The sequence below is a fragment of the Cherax quadricarinatus genome, chromosome 52, assembly GCF_038502225.1.
Source record: "Cherax quadricarinatus isolate ZL_2023a chromosome 52, ASM3850222v1, whole genome shotgun sequence".
Taxonomy (NCBI): Eukaryota; Metazoa; Arthropoda; class Malacostraca; order Decapoda; family Parastacidae; genus Cherax; species Cherax quadricarinatus.
In genome coordinates, this window is record NC_091343.1 from 8,785,791 (window position 1) to 8,807,929 (window position 22,139).

At 38.8% G+C, this 22,139-nt stretch overlaps 1 protein-coding gene across 1 annotated transcript in view; it reads right to left on the minus strand.

The window, feature by feature from the left end:
- The window catches only part of LOC128696874 (protein slit), a gene marked incomplete in the record, with an annotated part of 659,908 nt that overhangs the window by 143,620 nt on the left and 494,149 nt on the right, over positions 1 to 22,139 (minus strand). The window contains 6 exon segments of the mRNA XM_070096038.1: positions 1,747 to 1,945; positions 2,111 to 2,420; positions 2,837 to 3,053; positions 5,109 to 5,272; positions 11,012 to 11,155; positions 21,700 to 21,771. Coding sequence (XP_069952139.1) covers positions 1,747 to 1,945; positions 2,111 to 2,420; positions 2,837 to 3,053; positions 5,109 to 5,272; positions 11,012 to 11,155; positions 21,700 to 21,771 — 1,106 coding nt within the window.

Genomic DNA, 22,139 nt, shown 5'->3' on the forward strand with positions numbered 1-22,139 from the left:
TGACTTTAGTATACAGGTTGACCATCACTAATCCAGCATTATCAGGACATGCAGGGAGCTGGATTAGTGATTTTGCCAAATTACAGAGTGGTTAGGTTAGAATACACTTAAGCAAATGGCGATATTTACTTATTGGAGATTTCGTCCATGTTATGCCCTATTTTTGGCCCATTCCATTGTTCTAGGCTACCAAACTCATAGCTTTTTTTCCAGTATTCCTTCTTTACCTATTTCAACTACCCAATAAAGTGGTCATAAATCAGCAATTTGTCCAATTTCACACAAATTTCAAGAGATGCCAATTTCAAAATAGGGACCAGAATAAACAATGCAGACATTCATGGCACTAAAATAACATTTTCTCTGTTCATTAGTCACCTCTCCAGGCCCCTCTTATATTATGCTTGTTTTCCATTTTGAAACTTTTATTCACACAAAAAAAATAGAAGATTTATTGTTATGCAGACTACTGCATTATTGTAATAATTTATAAATAATGTCAACCCATTAGTGACTGCGTATTAGACTGGTCAGTTGGACACGTACTGGACAGTGATGTAATTTGTTTACTTTTGGGCATGGGTAAATATTGAACATTTCTGCTTTGAGCTTAATTTCAAGGCACTTTTCGTGAAACCAATCAAAATCATATCTATTTCTGTAATATATCTTCCTTTCTATCAACTGAAACCAAAAAAACAAGAATACAACCATAAAAACTATACAAAAATACACAGCAAAGTTGCTGTTTTACACCAAAAACACTCAAAGTTTTTTCTCATTATGCACTGTGTGCTGCAGAATTTTTTTATGTAGTGTACACTTACCACATAGACCTATTCTCTTATATGTATGCCCAAATTTACTGATCACAACTTATCTAAGTAAGCTGAGCTCATGGTGACTAACAGTGGCTTCAAAGCCACCTTATTTTTATGGACAATGTACAGTGTATGTGCTTTACACAAAGAGAAGCATTTCTTTTATTTATTGGAACCATGGCTAGGGCTAAAAGTGAGCAGGTTATAACAATAAATGGAGAAAAAGAAATTGGAATGACTTATGCAGCAAGTAGCACCACCAAACAGTAGAAGCAGGTCAGTGTAGCTACCCCAGAAATTTGAAATTATGCAAGCTGAAATCAGTGCCGGATTACTGATGGAATCGGATTACTGATTGCCAACTTGTACCATATTTTCTTCACTACACAAAATCTGATTTCAGCAACTTAGGTACACTGACATGGAAACAGGAATCTCAAGTAGGTAGATCTATGTAAATTATGATTTGAGATAATTAAATTGCCAATTCAACACATTCATTCCCTTTTGAAGAATAATTATGATGCATATCAATATATGGATTAAACTTTTTAGTTTGCATTAAACTAACCATTATAAATCTTAATTAATAGCTAGTATAAAATGTCAAACTGAGTCACCATCAGTAAAGTGACTCAGTAATACACTGTATACAGTATATAAAATGGAAGAGGTAATTATTTTTAAATGTATAAAATCTCGTTTGATAATTATTAAACAGTAAAGCTTCCCGAATTAATAATTTTATTACTGAAAATAGACAATCTCATTAAAAATGCATTTTAAAAAAATTATAATTACTGTATACATTAAAGAGCTAAACAGTTTGGAAGACAAGTTTTACATAAATAAATTTACAAATAATCCCCAGTATCTCAAACTACTATTTGATAACATAGAAAAGAAAACCAGAATATTTCCTTACCCGAGTACCCTGGAGAGCATTTACAGACATATTCCAATTCTCCTTGAGGCACAATACACACTCCATGGCGACAATCATGTTGTAAGCAGGGTTCGGTTTGTAGTAGGACAGAGGGACCAAGCTCACAATACTGACCACTCCAGTCACCAGAACACTTGCACTCATAATCACCAACGCCATCAACACACTGTCCACCATTCTATGAAAAAATAATTCAGATCATCAGAAAGCAAAATCTCTACAGAAACATTATCCCACTAAAAGTCTGTGCAATCCAAGAAATAATTTTATACAGTGCATCAAGTATCTCATAACTATAATTTGCATTTTTAAAGCATGTGTAATCAATCTTTCTGCAACTCACCTGACACATGTGATTGGTACAGTCATCTAAGTTCTCAGTACAATTGTTACCAGACCATCCAAGGCTACACTGGCATTCGTATCCTGTCCCATGATCAACACAACTGGCACCATTTTTGCAAGGATTAAACTCCTTGGAACAAAAAGCAATTTTCTTTTCACAGTATTCACCAATATACCCAGCTGGACAAGAACAGGAGTATGAGGTTATACCATCCATGCAGGTGGCACCATTGATGCATTTGTTGTTAACACAGTCATCAATATTTACTTCGCATCGACCGCCCTCAAAGCCGGTGGGACAGTGGCATCTGTGTAAATTATTATTTTTTAACAAGACACAGTATAATGCTTGCATTCTAAAGGATAGGTAAGAATGTTGTAGTTTGGATGATCATTTGTATTGTGATTTCTGCATTCTTCTAATAAGATAATTATTCAATAGCAGATGGTAAATATGTTAACTTCTTTGGGTTACTGTACCTCAGTGGGAAACAACAAATGTGGTAATGAAAAAACGAGTTTTTTTTTTTCAAAAATCAATCATTTCCTACTAAGGTAAGATGACCCAAAAAATGAAACATGTATCATCCCTCATTCAGCAGTTGTTGTGCCACTATATTAATTTTATAATAATAAACCATACAAAGTTCTGCATCTTAATATAAACAACAAAATTTAAACCCAACTACAACACACAAAGCATAATTATTTAAAGTGAACTTACGCATATCTTCCAGGTTCAAACACCTTGCAAGTGCCTCCATTATTGCAAGGATTTCCATAGCAGGCATCAATTCTATACTGACATTCAGAGCCATGGAAGCCTGCAGTACAGCGACACTCATACTGCTGACCAGGGCTTGATCTACATACACCTCCATTTTGGCAGGGCCGAGTGTAACAAAAGTCACATTTTGCTAAGACTTCATCAGGCACTCTGTCTGCTCAAACAAAATGCAGTTTATTTGTTTATTTACAATGAATATGGGCAGTACCTACCCTATGCAATTCCATTTGGTGTGTTAGCCTAAGCATGCTTTAACATGCTAGAACTGCAACAAAGTATTTATGTACCAAGTAAACTTTCATGATTTTTCTTCCAGTCATATAATAAACACAAAAATATCAAATTTGTATAAACTAGCATGTGGATTATTTTATGTGATAAGTATAATTAAGAGTGAAACTAATGAATGGCAAATAAAACTTTCAATGGTTTTTGCAGTTTTATGAAATATCCATAAAAGTACAGAAAAATTACTGTAGTATATTAACAAAAAAGGCTTTATAATATGGTATTTTTGTACTGCCTAAGAGGCTGAAATTGCAAACAATAGTCAACCAAATTCCACAATGTAATGAGTATTTTATGCATCAGCACATTAGAGAAGCAACTCAAGTGATGAAACACACAGTAACAGACGTACTGATCCATGTAGTAATGAATTTCCTAGAAAGGCCAGAAATTCTACAGTGCTCATCATTAAAGTATGCCAGCCCTCTCTCAAACCACACAATCATAAAATATAGGAAAAAAAATTGTTGTGTGCTTACCAATGATGTAGTATTTTATAGGTCATCCCATGCACATTAGGACATCCTTCAATCATCTAGGAAGTGATTTGCATAAATTCTTCAGGGTTTCTTGGGTAAACTTTCCCATGACTGTGGATGGCAGCCTCCAGACATGGGAGTAAGCTTATGTCTTTCCCTTGTAGATCACTATTGCAACACAGAGGTTCTCAATGGGGTTCAAGTCTGGGAAATATCCTGGTCAGTCATCAAAGAAGAGTAATTCAAAGTCACAAAAACCACTGAACAACAGATTTATTGGTGTCTCAAGGAGCACCGTCTTACATATATGTATATGTATATTTCACTGTGATGCAAGTCACTGAAAGTTGCTACATCCCTCCAAAGAACCTCACTACTGTTTCTTGGTCCATGTTTGCTATTTCTTTGCAGACATGACTAAGCTTTCACTGCACACGGCTCAAGATTGGTTCCTGGATGGGTAGAATGCTTCTGTAAACAAGCTCCTTCACACATCTATTAATAATTCTAATACACACACTATGAAGCAGTTCTGGATTCTTTTCTTTAATATACCATGTAATCATTCTTTGTTTGGTCCCAAGCTTTCTTTATCACAGTAAACACATATGAGAATGTTTTTCTAGGCTTCCCTGGACGTGCTTTTGGTGTCTGGATATCATCATCACCATCCTCATGGAACCAATGCAACCAGTTCCTCACTGAACGCTCACAAATGCTAATGGCTTCAATTATTTCTTTCATTTGATGGCCTGACTTATGTAATCACATGATCTGTGCAACAGTCTTTTGTATAAGACTTATTCCTGTACATATTAATTTGTCTATAGCCAGAAATGTTTGACAAACTGTACTTGGGCCCCCTAATGCAGGGAGACCACAGATAATGTCCATCCACCACACAAGGCACCAAGTATGCAGTGAGTAGCTAACAGAATCCTAAGACATTACACGATGAGTAGGCAGGCTGGCATAAATTTCTCTCTCCAAAACTCCTAACAGGATATGAGTTTCAACATTTAAGTATACCAGACGGAGGTATCCAGCATAATATAATGATGAGCACTGTATACATAAATTATTTTGATTCACTTGGAAAAAAAATGATGTTTTATTAGGGAGTATGTGTGAGAGAGAGCATGTGACATGGCAAGGTGCCTTGCATGCATACATGAGTGTATTTTAGCAGTAAGTGGAAAGGGAAAACAGTGATCCATCCTGGCTGAGTACATTCTTTTTAATTTCAGTGCTAAATAAGTATATGAAATTAGATGCAGAATATTATTGTCCTGGAAAATATCTTCAATTACTTGTGCTTCTGTGGAAAGAGACAGGTTCAGAGTAACAAATACTCGAGTTACAAACAATTTTCAGGCATGAGTCTCATACCCATAAAATAACAGTGATACAGCTGACATATGGATAAGGTTTCATCAAGTTACCTGAGCAGACGAACATCTCTGGTGGCGTTGTAAGTACTAGTTTGTCCCTCATTGCTCTTGGGTCAGCACAACGGGCAATCCCTGGCTCCACATAATCCCCACCCACCCATTTAGCAAGCCATGCCATCGAGCAGTCACAGTACAGCGGGTTAGCCCCCAGAGCTCTGTAAGATTAACTAAGCTTAGGGCAAAATAAAGATAAAGACATTTATTTCCACAGAAAAAATGTGTGACGCTAGATGGCTTTACAATTTATATGGTTACAGTTCAAGGAAAACATTGTATTACATATAAAGAATTGTCAATGCTATGCAAATCATTCAGAGCATTTCTTGAACATATTTTTCCACCAAATTCTATATTTTCAAAACTACAGGCAATACAAGTTTTATTACTACTGTACTACAGTACATTATTTAAAACACACACATGCAAGTTTAAAGAATCAAAACTTGAAATTGCAAATGTTTTCAGCATCTTAATCATTTTTACTATATGGTACTAGCAGTTATTTATGAGACTGAACAACCTTTGTATAATATAGATTACTATTATCTATATTATATTTTTCACACTGGCTGTCTCCCATCAAGGCAGGGTAACCCAAAAAAGAAGCACTTTCACATCATTCACACCATCACTGTCTTGCCAGGGAAAATGCTAAATCTGTAAGAGTCATACAGCACCTGCAGAAATGGGAGGTAATCAGGTTTGATCCAGGAAAAAGGAAATGGCAGCTTCAAATCAAGACCCCCCACACTACCATCAAGACTGAAAAATATTGCTTTTACAAATTTAATTTGAACCTCATTTTCAATGTTCTTAACCTTCCATCATCAGGAAAGTAAACTAATACAGTCATACCCCGCCCTACATCATTAATTAGCTCCGAGAGTCGTGATGTAACTCAGTTTTTGACGTAAACCGGACATGCCTTAACCCTTTGACTGTTGCAACCCCAAATCCTGAAGTGTCTCCTGGTGTCAAAATATTTGGAGAAAAAAAAAAATACTCATGTAATTGTAGGGAATCTTTCGCCGATGATGACACCAAAAGTACAAAATTTGATGGAAAACTTACAGAATTACGCTCTAGCGAAGTTAGTGACCTCAGCGACATTTATGCATCAGCGATTTCGCCCACCTTGAGCCCTATTTTCAGCCAATTCCATTGTTCCAGTCCACCAAACTCATAACTATTTCTTTAGAACTCCATTTGTTCTATTGTTTGAGTACAAGAAACCACCCATTTACCGATTTCAACTACCCAATAAAGTGGTCAGAAATTGGCAATTTGGCCAATTTCATGCAAGTTAAAAAAGCGTCAGTTTCAAAATAGGGTCCAGAATGAACAATGCAGACATTCCTGGCACTAAAATAATATTTTCTCTATTCATCAGTCACATATCCAGGCCCCTGTCATAATACTCTTGCTTTCTATTTTGAATTTTTATTCACACAAAAAATAGATTTACTGTTACGCAAACTACTGCAATAATTGTATAAATAACGTCAACCCATTCGTGATTGCGTATTAGAATGGCTAGTTGGACATTTATTGAACAATGACGTCATTTATTTACTCTTGAACATCGGCAAAAATTGAACATTTCTGCCACTTTGAGCTCCATTTCAAGATCCTTTTCATAGTAAAACCAATCAAAATCACTTATATATATATATATATATATATATATATATATATATATATACAGTGGACCCCCGCATAACGATTACCTCCGAATGCGACCAATTATGTAAGTGTATTTATGTAAGTGCGTTTGTACGTGTATGTTTGGGGGTCTGAAATGGACTAATCTACTTCACAATATTCCTTATGGGAATAAATTCGGTCAGTACTGGCACCTGAACATACTTACGCAGTGAAAAAATATCGTTAACCGGGGGTCCACTGTATATATATTATACAGTGGACCCTCGCATAACGATATTAATTGGTACCCAAGAACGAATATCGTTAAGCTAGTTTTTTAACGTTATCCGAGGGAAAATGTTAGAGTTAAAAGTATCGTTATGCGAATTTAACGTTATGTGATGCCGTTATGCGAGGGTCCACTGTATATACACCTACCATCCGACTTACGACCTGCTCGACTTCCGACCACTCGACTTACGACCGGAGTTTTTTATGCCAAATTTCTGGGAAATAAACAATTATTTGTGTTGTACACAGTGTTTATCCTAAACCTTACAGTATAAAATACAGTACTAACAACATAAAAAGTAAAGTAAAACATGAAATACCAAATAAAATAAAGTCATTACAAAAATGTTTTGTTGATATTCAGTAGTAAAGTTCGACTTACGACCATTTCGGCTTATGACCGGTTTCTCAGAACTGAACTCGGTCGTAAGTCGGACGGTAGGTGTATATATATATATATATATATATATATATATATATATATATATATATATATATATATATATATATTTTTTTTTTTTTTTCAACGTCGGCCGTCTCCCACCGAGGCAGGGTGACCCAAAAAAGAAAGAAAATCCCCAAAAAGAAAATACTTTCATCATCATTCAACACTTTCACCACACTCGCACATTATCACTGTTTTTGCAGAGGTGCTCAGAATACAACAGTCTAGAAGCATACACATATAAAGATACACAACATATCCCTCCAAACTGCCAATATCCCAAACCCCTCCTTTAAAGTGCAGGCATTGTACTTCCCATTTCCAGGACTCAAGTCCGACTATATGAAAATAACCGGTTTCCCTGAATCCCTTCACTAAATATTACCCTGCTCACACTCCATATATATATATATATATATATATATATATATATATATATATATATATACACAGTGGACCCCCGCATAACGATTACCTCCGAATGCGACCAATTATGTAAGTGTATTTATGTAAGTGCGTTTGTACATGTATGTTTGGGGGTCTGAAATGGACTAATCTACTTCACAATATTCCTTATGGGAACAAATTCGGTCAGTACTGGCACCTGAACATACTTCTGGAGTGAAAAAATATCGTTAACCGGGGGTCCACTGTATATATATATATATAATATAAAATATATATATATATATATATATATATACAGTGGACCCCCGGTTAACGAACTTTTTTCATTCCAGTAGTATGTTCAGGTGCCAGTACTGACCGAATTTTTTCCCATAAGGAATATTGTGAAGTAGATTAGTCCATTTCAGACCCCCAAACATACACGTACAAACGCACTTACATAAATACACTTACATAATTGGTCGCATTTGGAGGTGACCGTTAAGCGGGGGTCTACTGTATATATATATATATATATATATATATATATATTTTTTTTTTTTCTCCAACAAGTTGGCCTTCTCCCACCGAGGCAGGGTGACCCAAAAAAAGAAAGAAAATCCCCAAAAATAAAATGCTTTCATCATCATTCAACACTTTCATCACACTCACACATAATCACTGTTTTTGCAGAGGTGCTCAGAATACAACAGTTTAGAAGCATATACGTATAAAGAACACAACATATCCCTCCAAACTGCCAATATCCCAAACCCCTCCTTTAAAGTGCAGGCATTGTACTTCCCATTTCCAGGACTCGAGTCCGACTATATGAAAATAACCGGTTTCCCTGAATCCCTTCACTAAATATTACCCTGCTCACACTCCAACAGATCGTCAGGTCCCAAGTACCATTCGTCTCCATTCACTCCTATCTAACACGCTCACGCATGCTTGCTGGAAGTCCAAGCCCCTTGCCCACGAAACCTCCTTTACCCCCTCTCTCCAACCCTTTCGAGGACGACCCCTACCCCTCCTTCCTTCCCCTATAGATTTATATGCTTTCCATGTCATTCTACTTTGATCCATTCTCTCTAAATGACCAAACCACCTCAACAACCCCTCTTCTGCCCTCTGACTAATACTTTTATTAACGCCACACCTTCTCCTAATTTCCACACTCCGAATTTTCTGCATAATATTTACACCACACATTGCCCTTAGACAGGACATCTCCACTGCCTCCAACCGTCTCCTCGCTGCTGCATTTACCACCCAAGCTTCACACCCATATAAGAGTGTTGGTACTACTATACTTTCATACATTCCCTTCTTTGCCTCCATAGATAACGTTTTTTGACTCCACATATACCTCAATGCACCACTCACCTTTTTTCCCTCATCAATTCTATGATTAACCTCATCCTTCATAAATCCATCCGCCGACACGTCAACTCCCAAGTATCTGAAAACATTCACTTCTTCCATACTCCTCCTCCCCAATTTGATATCCAATTTTTCTTTATCTAAATCATTTGACACCCTCATCACCTTACTCTTTTCTATGTTCACTTTCAACTTTCTACCTTTACACACATTCCCAAACTCATCCACTAACCTTTGCAATTTTTCTTTAGAATCTCCCATAAGCACAGTATCATCAGCAAAAAGTAACTGTGTCAATTCCCATTTTAAATTTGATTCCCCAAAATTTAATCCCACCCCTCTCCCGAACACCCTAGCATTTACTTCCTTTACAACCCCATCTATAAATATATTAAACAACCATGGTGACATTACACATCCCTGTCTAAGACCTACTTTTACCGGGAAGTAGTCTCCCTCTCTTCTACACACCCTAACCTGAGCCTCACTATCCTCATAAAAACTCTTTACAGCATTTAATAACTTACCACCTATTCCATATACTTGCAACATCTGCCACATTGCTCCTCTATCCACTCTATCATATGCCTTTTCTAAATCCATAAATGCAATAAAAACTTCCCTACCTTTATCTAAATACTGTTCACATATATACTTCAATGTAAACACTTGATCTACACATCCCCTACCCACTCTGAAACCTCCTTGCTCATCAGCAATCCTACATTCTGTCTTACCTCTAATTCTTTCAATTATAACCCTACCGTACACTTTTCCTGGTATACTCAGTAAGCTTATTCCTCTATAATTTTTACAGTCTCTTTTGTCCCCTTTCCCTTTATATAAAGGGACTATACATGCTCTCTGCCAATCCCTAGGTACCTTCCCCTCTTTCATACATTTATTAAACAAAAGTACCAACCACTCCAACACAAATCGGCCATCTCCCACCAAGGCAGGGTGACCCAAAAAGAAAGAAAATCCCCGAAAAGAAAATACTTTCATCATCATTCAACACTTTCACCTCACTCACATGATCACTGTTTTTGCAGAGGTGCTCAGAACACAACAGTTTAGAAGCATATACGTATAAAGAGACAACATATCCCTCCAAACTGCTAATATCCCGTAACCCCTCCTTTGGAGTGCAGGCATTGTACTTCCCATTTCCAGGACTCAAGTCGGCTATATAAAAAATAACCGTCTTGTTCTTGTTCTAAATGAGATTTGAACTGGTTTTGAAAGATCACAATGAAACTGTTTTAACAATTCCACTCATTACAATCCTTGCCTCCATACTTCTTACATCAGTCCTCAGATGGCCCTTACACTTCTTTCCACTCTTTCCAAATTTATATATCATTTTATCAATCCCCCTTCCTCCATTCTTTGTACATATTCAAACCATCTTAGCAACCCCCACCCTCTTCCACTCTTTGAATTATATCTTTCTTTCTGTAAACCATCTTCCAATTTATTCATTCCTTAATCTATACACAATAATTCCACTACACACTGATGATACAAAACACAAGTGCACTGCTTCTAGCCTCTCTGATGCAACATTCAAAGGCTCATATAAAGAACGTTTGTAAAACTATGCTTCCATGTAATTTTCTTTTTATCACCTGACAAACCTCTTTCTTTCCACAGACCATACTTTGAACGCAACATTAAAATCCCATCCCCATCACATACTAAATGTAATGATAAGTTACAAATTTCACAGACTTATACATACATGTGAGTAATTGCCTCAAGATCCCTAAATGTGCCTTCAGGGATGAAGGAAACATCATTGCCATGGAGAGAGAGGATGCGGAGGGACTTCAGGCCTAGAAGGGAGTCTCTCTCCATACATCCTAGCTTGTTGTATGACACAATCCTGGATAAAAAAAATAATATTACCAAATACTGTGCTGCATTATACAGTAGGACACCCGTATCTGTGGGTCTGGTATCCACAGTTTCAATTATTTGCTGTTTACTGTGGCTTGAAAATAACCCACAATTTTGCTTAAAGTCCTGAAAGTGCAAAAAAAAAGTGACGATGAAGGTTCTTCAAAGCCTAAGAGAAGCTGTGAAGTGCTTCCCATCAGTAAAAAAATTATAATTCTCCACTTATTGTTCATAATTTATCAATTAAACTTTATAACAGGCATGTGTAGGACTTAAATGTGGGGTTCACTATTATCCATGGTTTCAGTGTCTGCAGCAAATCCTTGGAACATGTCCTCCATGGATATTGGGGTCCTACTGTATTTCAAAACAGTAAGAGCATGAAAATAAGATGTACAGAGGTGCATTATCTGCATACAAAAAGAAATTAAAGGTAATGATGTTTAGAAAATTATGGAAACAATGTTATATGTAAGGTACTGCAATTAACTGTCAAGGCATTATATTTTTTTTTATTAACACATCGACCATCTCCTACTAAGGCAGGGTTGCCCGAAAAAGAAAAACTTTCATCATGATTCACTCCATCAGTCTTGCCAGAGGCATGCTTTCACTAGAGTTATAAAACTGCAACATTAACCCCCCCCCCCCTTCAGAGTGCAGGTACTGTACTTCCCACTTCCAGGACCCAAGTCCGGCTAACCGGTTTTCCTGAATCCCTTCACAAAATGCTACCCTGCTCACACTCCAACAGCTCATCAGGTTCCAAAAACCATTAGTCTCCATTCACTCCTATCTAACACGTTCAAGCACACTTGCTGGAAGTCCAAGCCCCTCGCCCACAAAACCTCCTTCACCCCCTCCTTCCAACCTTCTTGGGGCAACCCCTACTCTGCCTTCCTTCCCCAACAGATTTATACACTCTCCAAGCCATTCTACTGTGTTCCATTCTCTCTAAATGACCAAACCACCTCAACAGCCCCTCTTCAGCCCTCTAATACTTTTAATAAATCCACACCTCCTCCTAATTTCCACACTACAAATTCTCTGCATAATATTTACACCACACATTGGTCTTAGACACGACATCTCCACTGCCTCCAGCCGCCTACTCGCTGCAGCATTTACAACCCATGCTTCACACCCATATAAGAGTGTTGGTACCACTATACTCTTATACATTCACTTCTCGGCCTCCATGGATAACGTTCTTTGTCTCCACAGATACCTCAATGCACCACTCGCCTTTTATCCTTCATCAATTCTATGGTTTACCTCATCCTTCATAAATCCATCTGCTGACAAGTCAACTCCCAAATACAGCCGGACCCAGGATTTCATCCAGTGCGGATATCATACAATTCGGATTTCGACCAATTTTTGGATGAAGCTTTACCCCAGGTTTAATACCTCCGCTCAGAAATTGTCCATATTAGATGCGTCCGCCTGCCCAGGACACAGCCACTCACATATATGTGACTCAGTCTGCCTCTGCCACTTGTTCAGTGAGCAACACTCCATGTGTTCATCTGAAACATTTTGTAATCCATTGTTTTTTGTGCTTGTTTACTGAGTAACTGCAAATAAGCCACCATGGGGCCAAAGAAAGTTCCTAGTGCCAGCCCTTTGGTAAAGAAGATGAAAAATACGAAAGAAAGAGCTTGTAGCAAAATATGAAAGTGGCATACGTGTGGCCTAGCTCGCCAGGATGCATGGCAAGTCCAAATTAACAATCAGTTCCATCCTAGCGAAGAAAGTAGAAATCAAGGAAGTTGATGTTGCAAAAGGGGTAAATATGTTAACAAAACAGAGATCACAAACAATCGAAGATGTAGAGAAGTTATTGGTGTGGATCAAGGAAAAACAAAAGGTATGTAATAGTGATTTAAAAGTTCATTTATCCATTAAAATTAGTCATTTATATTTACTATCCATTGTTTTCTGTATGTAAAACAATACTTATTCTCTATAAAATATATTTTTTGTTAATATTTTTGGGTGTCTGGAATGGATTAATTAGATTTACATTATTTCTTATGGAAAATATTACTTTGGTTTTTGTCCATTTCGGATTTCAACCAACCTTCTAGAATGGATTAAGGACGAAAACCGGAGTTCCACTGTACCTGAAAACATTCACTTCTTCCATACTCACTCCCTCCCTCCCATGTGATATCCAATTTTTCTTTATCTAAATCATTTGATGCCCCTCATCACCTTACTCTTATCTATATTCACCTTCAACTTTCTACCTTTACACACCCTCCCAAACTCATCCACTAACCTTTGCAACTTTTCTTCAGAATCCCCTAAAAGTACAGTATCATCTGCAAAAAGTAACTGTCAACTCCCATTTTGTATTTAATTCCCTATAATTTAATCCCACCCTTCTCCCCAACACCCAGCATTTACTTCTTTTACAACCCCATCTATAAATATGTTAAACAACCACGGTGACATTTTATATCCCTGTCTAAGACCTACTTTAACAGGGAAGTAATCTCCCTCTCTTATACACCCTAACCCAAGCCTCACTATCCTCATAAAAACTCTTTACAGCATTTAGTAACTTACTACCTCTTCCATACACTTGTAACATCTGCCACACTGCTCCCCTATCCACTACCATATGCCTTTTCTAAATCCATAAATGCAATGAAAACTTCCTACCTTCATCTAAATACTGTTCACATATATGCTTCAATGTAAACACTTGATCTACACATCCCCTACCCATTCTAAAGCCTCCTTGCTCATCTGCAATCCTGTTGTCTGTCTTGCCTCTAATTTTTTCAACAATAACCCTACCATACACTTTACCTGGTATACTCGGTAAACTTCTTACTCTATATTTTTTTACAATCTCTTCTGTCCCCCTTTATATAAAGAAATTATACATGCTCTCTGCCAATCCCTTGGTAACAAAAATACCAACCACTCCAACACTATATGCCCCCCTGCTTTTAACATTTCTGTCATAATCCCATCAGTTCCAGCCGCTTTACCCTCTTTCATTCTATGTAATGCCTCATGAACCTTCCCCACACTCGCATCCTGCTCTTCTTCACTCCTAAAAGATGTTATACCTACCTGGCCAGTGTATAAAATTACTTGCTCCCTTTCTTCATCGACATTTAAAAGTTCATCAAAATATTCCGCCATCTACACCCAATACTTCCAGCTCCCCATCTACTAACTCCCCTACTCTGATTTTAACTGACAAATCCATTCATTCCCTAGGCTTTCATAATTTATCTCACTCCAAAATTTTTTTCTTATTCTCAGCAAAATTTCTTGACAGTGCCTCTCCCACTATCATTTGTTCTCCTTTTGCACTCTCTCACCACTCTCTTCACCTTTCTTTTACTCTCCATATACTCTGCCCTTCTTATATCACTTCTGCTTTGTAAAAACCTCTCATAAGATACCTCTTTCTCTTTTTTTATTTTATTTTTTTTATTTTATTATCACACCAGCCGATTCCCACCAAGGCAGGGTGGCCCGAAAAAGAAAAACTTTCACCATCATTCACTCCATCACTGTCTTGCCAGAAGGGTGCTTTACACTACAGTTTTTAAACTGCAACATTAACACCCCTCCTTCAGAGTGCAGGCACTGTACTTCCCATCTCCAGGACTCAAGTCCGGCCTGCCGGTTTCCCTGAATCCCTTCATAAATGTTACTTTGCTCACACTCCAACAGCACGTCAAGTATTAAAAACCATTTGTCTCCATTCACTCCTATCAAACACGCTCACGCATGCCTGCTGGAAGTCCAAGCCCCTCGCACACAAAACCTCCTTTACCCCCTCCCTCCAACCCTTCCTTGGCCGACCCCTACCCCGCCTTCCTTCCACTACAGACTGATACACTCTTGAAGTCATTCTGTTTCGCTCCATTCTCTCTACATGTCCGAACCACCTCAACAACCCTTCCTCAGCCCTCTGGACAACAGTTTTGGTAATCCCGCACCTCCTCCTAACTTCCAAACTATGAATTCTCTGCATTATATTCACACCACACATTGCCCTCAGACATGACATCTCCACTGCCTCCAGCCTTCTCCTCGCTGCATACTATTTACCTCATCATTCCACCAATCACTCCTTTTTCCTCCTGTACCCACCCTCCTATGGCCCCAAGCTTCTGCCCCACATGCTAATATTGCATTTTTAAAACTATCCATCCCTCTTCAACCCTCCCCCACTACCCATAATTGCACTACCTTTGATATACCCTTGAAGAGTTCCAAGAGTTTAGCTACTCTCGGAGCCTGGCCATGGGCCAGGCTCGTCTGGTGTTTGCCTGGTCAACCAGGCTGTTGCTGCTGGAGGCCCACTGCCCCACATATCCATCACAGCCTGGTTGATCTGTCACCTGGTGAAGATACTTGTCCAGTTTCCTCTAAGGCTTCTACACTTGTTCCAGCTGTGTTTCTGATATCTTCTGGTAAGATGTTGAATAGTCTGGGATCTCAGATGTTGATACAGTGTTCCCTTAGTGTCCCCACCACACCCCTGCTGCTCAGTGGGTTTATTTTACACTTCCTCCCATATCTCTCACTCCAGTATGCTGCTATGGCAGTGTGCAGATTTGGGACCAGGCCCTCGAGTACTTTCCAGGTACAGTGGACCCTCATTTTTCGTAATTAATTTGTTCCAGAGAGCGTGGCTATTATCAAAATTGACGATTTGCAAATCCATTTTCCCCATAAAAAATAAATCCAATTAATTCATTCCAGACACCCAGAAGTATCAAAAAAAAATTTTTTTACCTTAAAGATAGATTTACATGCACAAAAGAATGAACATTCAACATGACAGTTACCTTTATTGAAGGCTGTTGTTGATGAATGGAAGACAGGGAGGAGGAACGAGGGAAGAGAGATTATTGTTTGGATGTGGAATCCCCCTCCATAAAGACTCTAGGTTGCTTCAGGGGTTACTTCCCTAGCTTAAATATAGATTTACATGCAGAAAAGAATGCCAAATAAATGTAAAGAACTAATAAAATGTATAAATGAACATTTAACATCACACTTACCTTTATTGAAGACTTGTTGGTGTATGGCAGACGGGGCAGAGGGAGGGGAGGCGAGTTTATTGTTGGAGAATATGACACTAATATCAACTCTACGGCTTATTTATCTATCAATTCAACTAATATGACATAATAAGCAATATTAAAAACATAGAAACATGGAATATACTCTAGAATGAATAAAATAAGTCTTTATGTATGTCATGTGAGGTGTTGTGTCGTTGTTGTTGGGTGTATCAGGGCCACTGAGAGCATAAGCCTTCCATAATGGTGGTGAAGCAGCAGCTGAGGTGGCGGTGTTTTCTGTAGCCATATACAACTCCAACAACATTGGAGGAGTTAGTAGAATTGCTGAATCACTGAAAAAGGTACCTTCTACCACCATCACAACTACTACCACCCTCTACCATCATCACAACCACTACCACCCTCTACCACCATCACAACCACTACCACCCTCTACCACCATCACAACCACTACCACCCTCTACCACCATCACAACCACTACCACCCTCTACCACCATCACAACCACTACCACCCTCTACCACCATCACAACCACTACCACCCTCTACCACCATCACAACCACTACCACCCTCTACCACCATCACAACCACTACCACCCTCTACCACCATCACAACCACTACCACCCTCTACCACCATCACAACCACTACCACCATCACAACCACTACCACCCTCTACCACCATCACAACCACTACCACCCTCTACCACCATCACTACCACCCTCTACCACTATCACAACTGCTACCACCCCTCTACCACCATCACAACCACTACCATTGCTACCACCCTCTACCACTATCACAACTGCTACTACCCTCTACCACCATCACTACCACCTTCTACCACCATCACAACCACTATCACAACTGCTACCACCATCACTACCACCCTCTACCACTATCACAACTGCTACCACCCCTCTACCACCATCACAACCACTACCATCACTACCACCCTCTACCACTATCACAACTGCTACCACCCTCTACCTCCATCACTACCACCCTCTACCACTATCACAACTGCTACCACCCTCTACCACCATCACTACCACCCTCTACCACTATCACAACTGCTACCACTCTACCACCACCACTTTCATATTTTTCTACAAACTTTTTCTTAAATTGTGTGTTTCTCACATTCTTTAGCAAAGGGCTGGCACTAGAAGTTTTCTTTGGAGCCATGGTGACTCATTCAGCAGTTGCAAGTGCTAAAACAAATGGAATATCATGAAATGTATTGTATGAACTCGTGGGATCATCCTCACTCACTGATAAACAATGGCGCACTGGCTGGGAATGGAGTGAGGCTGCTCGGGGCTGTGCACATGTGTCTGAGACAAACTACTATTTGCGAATCAAATGACGATTTTTGAGTCAATGTTTTGACGAAAAAAGTTACGAAAATTATGACTTTCGAGCCTTATGAAAAACGAGGGTCCACTGTACATATTAACATGTATCTCTGTCTCTCCTACGCTCCAATGAGTACTTGTTCAAGACTTGAAGGCATCCTCAGTAATTTAGGTGCTTTACTGGTTCAATGCGAGCTGTAAATGATCTCTATTTGTTCCAGCTGATATTTCTCCTGCTTTGAATGGGGCCGTCAGCACTGAGCAATATTCTAAATGAGGGAGCACTAGCAATTTCAAGAGTGTCACCATTGGTGTTATTTCCCTTGTTTTGAAAGTTCTCAATACCCACCCCATCATCTTTCTGGCTGTCATGATCTTTGTCTTGTTATGGTCTTTGAAAGAAAGGTCAGCTGACAATTATTCACAGGTCTTTTAAGTGTTCCTTTTGTTCTATTTGGTGACCCTCTAGAGTTTTGTACATGTTGTTTCTTTTGAGTTCTTCATTCTTTCCACACCTAAGCAGCTGGAACTTACCACCACTGAACGTCATGTTGTTCTCCACTGCCCACTGGAAAACCCTGTTTATGTCTTCCTATAATTTCTGCCAAAAGTTGCTTATATCTCACCCTAACTTCCTCCTCCCTTAGTATATAAACTTTCACCTCTCTCTTACTGTTGCCATTTTCCTTTTGTCCCATCTACTTCTTACTCTAACTGTTGCTACAACTAGATAATGATCCAATACAGTGGACCCCCAGTTATAGGCCAACTTGGTGATAGTCCGGTTTTTCGGCACCCAGTTATCGGCCATTAATTCGGTGATCGGCTGTTTGGGACACGTCCATCTACCAGCTGGGGCCGCTTGTGTGTCAGTTTGGCTGTCTCTCTCAGTGGCTGAGGAAGCTTCTGCTCATACATCCAAACATTTTGCTTATTTCCCATAGTAGTTTGTGTTATTTTTGCATTGCAACTGTGAAATAAGTAACCATGGATCCAAAGAAAGTTCCTGTGGTAAAGAAAGTGAGAAACACCATGGAATTTAAGCGTGAAGTGATAGAAAAGTTTGAGAGTGGTATGAGGGTGCTGGAACTTGCCAGGATGTACAGCAAGAATAAATCAACAATTACATCCATCCCGGCAAAGATAGAACAAATCAAGGATGCTAATGTTGCAAAAGGAGTAACTTTTCCAACTAAACAAAGGCCACCAATAATGGAAGAGATGGAAAAGCTATTATTACTGTGGATTAAGGAAAAAGAATTAGTGGGAGACAGTGTTGTGGAGTCGAGTATTTGTGAGATGGCAAAGAAAATTCCTGGAACAAGTGTTGCAGTTTGTGAATTTAGGGCCAGCAAAGGATGGTTGGATAGATTTAAGAAGCATAGTGGCATACACAGTGTTGTAAGGCATGGCGAGGCTGCAAGTTCTGACAATTGTGCGGCTGAAAAGTATGCTCACGAATTCCAGGATTATGTAAAGCCTGAAGGATTCGAACCCCAACAAGTATTCAATCGTGACGAAACAGGCCTGTTTTGGAAGAAAATGCCAAACAGGATCTACATTACCCAGGAGTAAAAGGCACTGCCAGGACACAAGCCTATGAAAGACAGGCTTACTCTTTTGTTGTGTGGTAATGCTAGTGGGGATTTCAAGGTGAAGCCTTTACTCATGCATCACTCAGAAAATCCCAGTGTTCAAGAAAAACAATGTCATGAAGAATAGATTGTGTGTAATGTGGAAAGCTAATCATAAGGCATGGGTCACAAGGCAAATTTTCAAAGAGTGGGTTAATGGGTTTGGCTCAAATGTGAAAAAATACCTCCTGGAAAAGAAATTGCCACTCAAGTGCCTCCTGGTACTGGACAATGCTCCTGCACATCCTCCAGACTTGGAAGACCAAGTGCTTAGGGACTTCAATTTTATAAAAGTGAAGTTCTTGCCTCCTAACACCACTCCTCTCCTCCAGCTCATGGACCAGCAGGTCATTTCTAACTTCAAAAAACTCTACACCAAAGCAGTTTCAAAAGTGCTTTGAAGTGACCTCGGACACTCAGCTGACCCTAAGAGAGTTCTGGAGGAATCACTTCGCTATCCTCCATTGCATAAGCCTTATAGGTAAGGCTTGGGAGGGAGTGACTTCTAGGACTTTGAACTCTGGAGAAAACTGTGGCCAGGTTGTGTGCAAGAGAGGAATTTTGAAGGGTTTGAGGCTGACCCTGACCCTGCTGACCCCATGGACCTTATTGTAGCACTGGGGAAGTCCCTGTTGTTGGAGGTGAGTGGCAAGGATGTGTAAGAGTTGGAGGAGGACCAAAGGGAAGAGTTAACCACTGAAGAGCTGCAAGACCTTCAACTCGAAAAGCAACAGACAGCAGCTGAGGAACTTGCTTCAGAGGAGGAGGAAGAGGGAGTGAAGGAGGTGCCTTCTTCATTGATTAAGAACATTTGTGCAAAGTGGAATGACGTGCAAAGTTTTGTCGAGAAGTCCCACCCTGACAAAGCTGAAACAAGCCATATCTGCAACATGTTTAGTGACAAAACCCTGTCCCACTTCAGGGAAATCTTAAAGAGATGCCAGAAACAGAGCACTCTGGACATTTATTTTGTGAGACAGGGGTCCAGTGACTCAAGCTGGTCCTAGTGGCATTAAAAGAAAGAAGGGAAGTAACCCCAGAGAAGGCTTTGCTACCTAAAGTCTTTATGGAGGGGGATTCCCCTTCCAAACACTAACTCCCCCTCTTTCCTCCTCCCTATCTCCCAGAAGCCATTATTAGCCTTCAATAAAAGTGTGTAATATTTATACAGTAATTGTTAAAAAAATTATTTTTTTTGTGTGAATATTTTTGTCTGGAACGGATTAATTGTATTTACATTAATTCTTATGGGAAATATTATTTCGGTTTTATACCATTTCAGTTTTCGGCTGACCTTCTGGAGCAGATTACGGCCGATAACCAAGGGTCCACTGTATATCCATTGCCCTTCTATAAACATGTACATCCTGAAGCCCACCCATCAACCTTTTATCCACCAACACAAATAAACTACTTTCTTTACATGCTATATCATATCTTGTATACTTATTTATCCTCTTTTTCATAAAATATGTATTACTTATTACGAAATCTCTTTCTATACAGAGTTCAACTAAAGGGTCCCCATTTTCATTTACTCCTGGCACCTCAAATTTACCTACTACTCCCTCTACAACATTTTTACCCACTTTAGCACTGAGATCCCCAACCACAAGTACTCTCTCGCTTGGTTTAAAACTCCCTGTGCACTCAACATTTCCCAAAATCTCTCTCTCTACACTTCTCTCTTCTCTAGGTGCATAAACCCTTACTATAAACCACTTTTTGCATCCAACCCTTATTTTACTCTACATAATCCTTGAATTTATACATTTATATTCCTTCTTTTCCTGCCATAACTTATCCTTCAACATTATTGCTACTCCTTCCTTAGCTCTAACTATTAAAAACCCCTGACCTAATCCTATTTATTTCTTCCCACTGAAACTCTCCTATCCCCTTCAGCTTTGTTTCACTTACAGCCAGGACATCCAGTTTCTTTTCATTCATAACATCCACAATCATCTCTCTTATCATTTGCACTACAACCATGCACATTCAAACCTCCCACTTTGACAGTTTTCTTCTTTTTCTTTTTAGCAGGCCATATGGAAAAAAGGGTTACTAGCCCATTGCTTCTGGCATTTTAGTTGACTTTTACAACATGCATGGCTTATGCAGGAAAGATTCTTATTCCACTTCCCCATGGATGTGAAAGGAAAAGTAATAAGGACAAGAACTATTAAGATAAAATCAAAGACAACTCAGATGAGTGTGTATACATAAACGTGTACATGCATATGTAGTCTGACCTAAGTGTAAGTAGAAGTAGTAAGACGTACCTGAAATCTTGCATATTCCAGGTAAATACGTACAAAGATACATCTTAAAAGATAACAATTTGGTCAATTTTAAGAATAATGCAATAATTATTCTGGTATGAGCAGGTGATGTTTGTATTTATGTATTGTCTATTGATCATATGATTAAATAATACAAACATTAGAAACACTGAACTGTGTGAATACTCACAAGGTAGATAACTGGGAGAGTTCTGAGAATGTTTTGTTGGAGAGAATAGTGATCTGGTTGTTGCTGAGGTCACTGCAAATACAAGTCAATAAGTAACTAAATGGCTTATAAAGGATTTAACTTATTAAATAATGTATTACTGTATATCAAGAATCAAGTCACAATACCATGACTGGAACAATGCACCAATAACCTACACATAGCAGATTGAAACTTATGATGACATTTCGGTCTAACATGGACCATTAATTAGCGATTAGCTATTTGTATAATGTACTATATCTACATTATGTTTTCCCATAATACTCACAGGTAAAGCATGTACCCATTTCTTTGACAACACTATAGTGTCACTTGATGGGGTAACATTTTCTTCTACATTCATAAGGCCTATCATTATTTTTATGATCCATCAATATTTTTTTTCCACCCTTCATTGA